General features: G+C 38.1%; 1 protein-coding gene across 1 annotated transcript; it reads right to left on the reverse strand.

Moving 5' to 3' along the window:
• Positions 1-4,870: 4,870 nt before the first annotated feature.
• Positions 4,871-7,203, reverse strand: LOC107685896 (meprin A subunit beta-like). Its single transcript, XM_016482629.1, has 7 exons — positions 7,129-7,203; positions 6,930-7,046; positions 6,448-6,636; positions 6,051-6,269; positions 5,754-5,909; positions 5,400-5,624; positions 4,871-5,316 (listed from the first exon to the last, which is right to left on the reverse strand). The coding sequence occupies exons 4-7, from the start codon at positions 6,190-6,192 to the stop codon at positions 4,871-4,873; spliced, it is 969 nt and encodes a 322-aa protein (XP_016338115.1). The 5' UTR covers positions 6,193-6,269; positions 6,448-6,636; positions 6,930-7,046; positions 7,129-7,203.
• Between the last annotated feature and the right edge of the window lie 67 nt (positions 7,204-7,270).

Raw genomic sequence — 7,270 nt, forward strand, 5'->3', positions numbered from 1 at the left:
AGTTGGAAAATACATTTTCATTTGTAAACTGAAGGAAGAATCCATAAACTGAGCAAACTATAAACAAAACACCATACTGTTGAAATGTAACTAACGAAATAAACTGAGAAAGACGAAAAACGAATAGAATACTTGAAACTTTTTATTTTGTTAATTTAAGTTATTCCCTGGATATTGTCTATTTCCTTTGATGCTAATACATTTCACGGTTCTTGCTAAAAACTATAGACTTTTCCGAGTGGCTGACATTGAGTTAAACGCTCAAAAGTTTTAAAAAGCACAAACCTCTCTTCATCCGACCGCAACAGACGCTGATGACGTCACACGGCCAGACCATAATAACAGTTCCGTCCTCGCGCTCGAGTCTACGATCTCAAGACTGCATAGAAATAATAGAATACAGTAAACGCCAGAGGTGCGATTTCAGTAAATGCCATTCTGTCTAACAAGGCAAGACCCAGTAGTAGTAGTAGTAGTATGATGACACATTAATGTTTTCTTAAAAGTGTAATGCTTTTAAAAATAAATGACAAATCATTAAATAGAATTGCCTGTATTCTGTGTTTTAGTTTCATATGAGGTTTATGTAATTAACAACCACTTTCCATTTTTTATTATATGCATGTGTTTGTGATTAAAGCTGTGTGTAATGCCTGTGTTGTCAAAGATAAGTTATGTATGTCAAGAAACAAACTCTGACAAGAATAAACCAAGACAGGAGTGTCAAGTATACACTTTTATTTAGGAAAATAAGTTCAAATTAGTGACACACAGGCATCGCTAGACCCTTCTTACAGGAGCATATGAGCCCCTGATGAATGCTTGTGTTGATATGATTGATGTATATTGTTTTCTCTGATAATTACAGCAATCAAGTCGTATGTGTTGTCTATCCTCTGTTTAGAATCAGAACTAGTGCTGCCAGATATGCAAATTAATCACTCTTTTTAACTAACTGGTCAAACGGGTTTGCAGAAAGGTCAGAAACTGAAACCTGAGAATGAAGAGTCACCACAGAAAGCTTTGACAGCGCGCTGCCTCTTCAGAGAACTGCGAGAGACCGATTAGAAAAAAATGGTACATAATTACACAGAATTATGAATTTATAAAGTGGAGAGTTACGACACGTACACAGTGTCCTAATGCAATGTGATGCGTTTCAACATCTGATCAAGATCACATCACGAAAGAAAATGAAAGGAAACATGAACATGTGTATACTATGATACACTCCTAATTTGCTGCTTATTAATAGTTAGTAAGATAGTTGTTAGTTTAGATATTAGGTAGGATTAGGGATGTAGAATATGGTCATGTAGAATAAGTGCTTTATACTAATAAACAGCCACGTAACTAATTAACTAGTGAAATGTGTTTACACCTGGCATTAACATGCGACCTGTATCTGGCTGTTGTCTACATGCATTCACAAACTTTTCTGATTTCGGTTTCTACTTACCGCTTGTCCCATTTCTGTAAATCAGTTTTTGTGAAGGATTGAATGAATGAATGAATGAATGACTCTATCTGGAAGTTGTTGAACTGAATTTGTAAAGTGAAATACATTGCTTGTTGAATATTATAGGTGGCATTTTTTTTAAATGAACTCTATGGAATATTGAATAAAAAAAAAAAGAAACTGTGTATGAAATGTTTTCATTTGAAATATTCACAGCTTAAATATATATACAACTGTGTTGAATTTCAGCCCCAAAAATGCAAGGCCTGAAAATACAATGCATTAAAATGCCAGCAGTATTAATGCAATCCATTTTATTTCATCAATGCAGTTCAACACACGTTTCACACACTTGAACATTTTAGTTATATTCATAAAACTGATTACTTTTGGGATTTACTCTACCAATAGTGTTCAGGCAGTGATTTATCACATTGAAAATACACAAATATTGTAAATATTCACCCAAACCTCTTCAGAGAATGTGTGAATCATTTATTATGATTACAATAAGAGCTTAACATTATAATATATTGATAACTATTATGTTTAAAGCTAAGATTAGCACTGGTTTTACATAAATGAATACAGACAGGTAAGAATCTCAGTTAATTAACAATACACCCTTAACTATCACATGGCTGAAGATAGATGTAGTTTTTTGCAGTGATAATAGCGATTCGTCATGATTAACTGACTAGCAAAAGAAAGCAGAGCACCAAGATGATCAGAGTGGAAGCAGTCGTGACACTGGAACTGCAAAAGATGTCCACACACTCACTAAAAGAGACGAGAGACAGGTACAAGCATCATTAATGCAATAGAAATATACTCATTTCACTGCATATATTTTAATAACGTAAGGTGCATGCAGTGAATCATTTCAGCAGTTCTGTGAAAGACTCGTGAGCTCTGCTTCATTTGAGTCCGCTCCTCATCCACAGAATGTCAGGTTTGGGATTTTTGCGCTTCAGCATTTGTTTTGAAACGATCTGGCGTTATTATATGGTGACCGCGCGTGCGTGAGTGTGAGAAAGACAGAGCCAGCGCAGGTTTATATATTTGTAAATAACTTATATATTTTTGACCAATCAGCCTTTGGTTCAAAATCACTCTCATTGGTTGGTGCGGCAACACTCAAGTAAAACATATTCACTATTAACTACGACTTTTGCCTCAATAAACTCCTAATTTACTGCTTATCAAGAGTTAGTAAGGTAGTTGTAGCGTTTAAGTTTAGGTATGGGGTGGAATAAGGGATGTAGAATATGGTCATGCAGAATAAGGCATTAATATGTGCTTTATAAGTATTAATAATCATCAAATATGCCAGTTATATACATTTTAATAAGCAACTGGTCCCCAAACTAAGATGTGACCAATTATTGTAATCAAACTAAACAAATATCAGCAACATTTAAAAAAAAAAAAGACAAGTCAAGCATATTTTCATATATATATATATATATATATATATATGTGCAATTAATCTTCTCTCTGGACATTTTCGGATGTCCTCAGTTGTTGTAAAACTCGGTCGTGGAGGGCCACTGTCCTGCAGAGTTCAGTTCCAACCCCAGTTAAACACAGCTAAATTAGGTAATGAAGGTATTACTAGACGTACTAGAAACTTCCAGACAGGTGTTTTGGGGCAAGTTAGAGCTAAACTCATAATCATGATCAGATCAAAGTTGCTCAAAGCTTATGAGTCGGAATTGAATTGAATTGGGAGATGTGCATGAATACCCAGCAATATTTACGGTTATGAAACTCCTGCCACAGCTGATAGCTGTTCTCGTTCTCGTGTAGCAATGCTCTTGATGTTTGGGATGCCACTCAATGACTGTGATTAAACTGGTGTTGTAGTCTTACCCCTCAGCGGGCTCTGCTGCAGCTGTAGTGGGAGTTGTAGTTGTAGTTGTTGAGATCGGCTGAGGTGTGGAAGCAACTCTAAGGAACAAACAGAAATGTTGTTTAGAAGGGTAAAGCAGCGGCCTGCAGCTGCGTCGGACTGAGTGAATATCAGTACAGCAGTAATGCCTGTAAAGGTGTACATGTGCAGATGTGGCCATTGAGAATGCACATGGAAAGTGTTCGCGCAGGACCGCGAGGAACGCTCTGCTACAGGAAACACATGACCAGTAGGGGGCGGTCAAGCAGAGCACATTAAACATGGGCGAGCTGGAGCCTCTATAGTTTTAATGTGTGTGTTCTGCGCACATGCTGATAAAATAGTATTATTACATGTTTATCATGCAGGTTTGATCACTGATAAATCATCTCACATTACTACTGTATAGCGCTTAGTTTTATTATGTGGCGTAGTGCGGTAAAAACAACGACCAGAAACCAAGTCATTTTTTATCACACTCTCCTTGTCTTATGCACAATTTACTACCAAAACTTTGACAGTGCAAGCCAAAGAAACAAATCATATTTTACATTAAGCTTTTTCTCCTCCATAGAATATGAAAAACCTAAGACAGCGGTCGTGCAAGACGCTAAAAGCAATGCAACCTAAATAAATGTACATTCAGTTTCATTTAGTGCAAAGATCCCGACTTGCTGGCAAAGACCGTGTACACTAACAGAACTAACAGATTGACAAAAGAAGAAGGCTTTAAAACAGCACCTGTTTCTGAATGTTTCTTGAGTCTACATAAAAATCACAAACGCAACATCTGTAATCACATAATTCTGTAGGCCTAAGCAATATTAATATATAAAAGCCTGTAGTTTTGTTTCCATTGGATGAGGAAAAATTCATGACGTGTGTCAACGCTTTGCTCAGAGTTTAAGAAGAAAAGGTTGAGTTGATTTTGGAGAAAGGCTCTTCTGGACAGCAGAAGTTGTTCTATTTAGTTTCATTCTACTGTCTGTATATTAACATACCGTGTATCTTTGTCTGCATTAAAGGCTTTGCGAATCTTTCCTTTTATCACTGATAATGTTGAAAGCTAAAGTCATTGTGGCTTTCATTATGTACACGTTCAGGTTCAATCCTGTATTTTCCAGTCAGTTCTAAGAAAGACTTTTGCCTTTAAAGAATAGGAGACCAAAGAATAACAAATCTTAAATGGAGTCATATTAATAACTGAATTATGCACGTCATCCTTCACCTGTATTTTGTTATGATTATTAGTTCACAATAGTAACATAAGCTTCCAGCCTTACATGTGTCACTATATTCACACAATACAGCATGTTCTCTCCTACACTATTCATTAAATATAGTGTTATTTTTAAAGTGCTTTTTTTTGTCTGTGTATACTTGTCTTTTGAGAGAACAAAACATGGCTTTCAAAAGAACCATAAAAGCTACAGATAATAACACTGATTCTCATTTGAGTAAAATGTTTCATATAAACGCATGAAAAATTACAGAAAAATAAACCTGATTGCATTAAAGATCTAACCATAACGAGTCAAGTCAGGGTCAGTGGTGACGCTCTGCTCAAAGGACATGCGCTTCTGTATGTGTGGATTCTGGTCCAGGATCTGGACGGTTATTTGCCTCCATGGACAAGGCCACTGCAGCTGCTCATCACACGCACCAGATACCAGAGAAAGAGATATTGTAAGTTGATTCCTGGACTCTAATAACCGAGCCCCAAAGCGATACCCATCACTGGAGTAATACAGTGGACTGTACAGTTCCCTGAACCCACTGTTCAGTTCCTTCTCAATGTCCCTTATCTGCCATATGAGGGGACACTCTGTCTCTGAAATATTGATATCGTCCAGTGAGAAGCCTCCATTGGAGTTTCCAGCTCCTTTACGCGCTTCAAACACAACTTGGAAAGACTTATTTGCGTTCAACTGCACATGATGCAGCTTCCAGTAATTCCCAGGGGTTTCTGCAAGAAACCGAAGGTCAGTGACTCTGAAATACAGGACTATATGTTGTGTGATGTGTCCAGTTGTGCAGGAAGAGACGGACCTGTGATCTGATCCATGAGTCTGAGAGCTCCCGTGCTGTCTGCTTGATTCTGCAGCTCTCGGATCCAGATGTTGAGCGGGTCGGACTCGTGACCGCTGTGATAGTAGTAGAACTGCAGACACTGGACTTTGCAGTCTCTCGTAGGGGTCAGTGTCTTGCTCTCCAGTCTGGCTGCGTCGCCCTCGTTTCTGCGCTCAGTGCTGAAGTGCATGAAGAAAGACGTCCCTGCAGGCATCAGAACAGCTGTTTAGTTTATGGTGGAACAGTGACTGCAGCTGTGGATGGAAGTGAGTTCATTTAAGTGAAGTCTCTTTCTCTGATGTCCAAGCAGACGCTTTCTGTGACGGGTCTCACCGTTCTGTTCTTTGCCCAAGTATGTGTGGTCGGTCACATTGATGCCACTCACTGACTTCTCTCTCTGCCAGCCGTAACCAGCAGCAGAACTGACGCTCATCTCACACAGAGATTCCTCATCAAAACTACAGTGGTCGAGGAAAGAGACCGAGGAATCTGTAATGCAAACAAACAAGCACTGAGACTAAATCAATTCATTACCATTTACATTCATCAAAATGGTCCTTGGTCGTCAAATATTGGTCCAGCTGCAGTGACTTAATTAAAGGCCACAAATGAAAACTGTCAAATACTCACTGCATTTGTAGAGTTTGTTGAGCTCAATCGCATCATATTCGCTCATTTCCATGAGTTGTCCGATCACGTCTTGGAGCTCCGGACTCTTGGTTATGATCGTGGGTCCGTTAAAGTTTTTGAAGGCATTTTTATCCAAATGCATCACAGAGTAATAATCATATGGGCTTTCTTGGGTAGTGAACACGTTCTCACTGTGCTTATTGAAATTACTCTCATACCCTAAAAATAAAGAATATTGCCATTATTAAGGTGATTGCTCATAAGGCAAGGCTTGTTTTCTGTAGGTGCTCTTTAGTAATACTGACACTCAGTATGGAAAACAAATGAATCTAATCACTATTTTACAGTGCTTCCTTAGAAACAGCACTAAACGTGAACAATAAAATGATGTAGCAACCTTCCCTGATGTTTTCATAGTTGATTAGATTTCATATAGATTTCATAGTCTCGGTCATATCTCGAATGCTCATGGTTCAATCCCAGAGCGTGGAGAAACTGGTGCTCAACGATGCCTTTTCTTCCACAGCGCTCTCCAATGGAAAGAGTCTGTCCTCCAGGAGACGAGCGTCCGATATATGACCAACACCTGCGGAATCACTCACAGTCACACAACACATAGCTGGATAAAGGTAACGACACTACTAGTCAGATTATTCAAGAACTTTACTTTAAAACTGTGCATTTTATTTCCAATGAACAATATGTGTTTAAAGACCTTATTTGACAAAAGCCTTTACGAGGAAACGTGTCTGAACTTTTGACTAGTAAATAATTCACTCAAATATTTTACTCTACACATTCACTATAGCACATGCCGTATCAGACCATTCTATAATATATTACTGATATTCCTGATTACTAATTTGAAGCATAGCGTACCCTTCACGACTCTCCACAGAGATGTAAAACTCTTCTGCTGTCCGGGCTTAAAGTCGACACATGATTTCAGTCTGAACTGCTCGAAGGCTCTCGGAATGACTCCTTTAGAGTTCTTACCTATAACAACAAACACAACTGAGTGGAAAACAATATGAAAGTTACATTCAATATTTAAAAGATGAGAAATCTGAAATCTTACTGAGATTAACACTCCGCTCATAGGGGACGGGAATATCCCACCTGGACTGATTGCCTACAGTGGAGCTCCCTAGCCTAGGCTTTAAAGCAGATCATTTTAAGTGTCCTGTTTATTTATATATATATATATATATATATATATA

Source organism: Sinocyclocheilus anshuiensis, unplaced genomic scaffold (assembly GCF_001515605.1).
Source record: "Sinocyclocheilus anshuiensis isolate Anshui unplaced genomic scaffold, SAMN03320099.WGS_v1.1 scaffold1074, whole genome shotgun sequence".
Classification (NCBI taxonomy): Eukaryota; Metazoa; Chordata; class Actinopteri; order Cypriniformes; family Cyprinidae; genus Sinocyclocheilus; species Sinocyclocheilus anshuiensis.

Excerpts from the sequence above, each read along its gene's own strand:
- LOC107685896 (XM_016482629.1), bottom strand. The coding sequence starts at position 6,192 with ATGCATTTGGATAAAAATGCCTTCAAAAACTTTAACGGACCCACGATC. Across the intron at positions 5,910-6,050 it reads CAACAAACTCTACAAATGCA|ATTCCTCGGTCTCTTTCCTC; the intron begins GTGAGTATTTGA and ends TTTGCATTACAG. Across the intron at positions 5,625-5,753 it reads CTTGGGCAAAGAACAGAACG|GGACGTCTTTCTTCATGCAC; the intron begins GTGAGACCCGTC and ends TGATGCCTGCAG.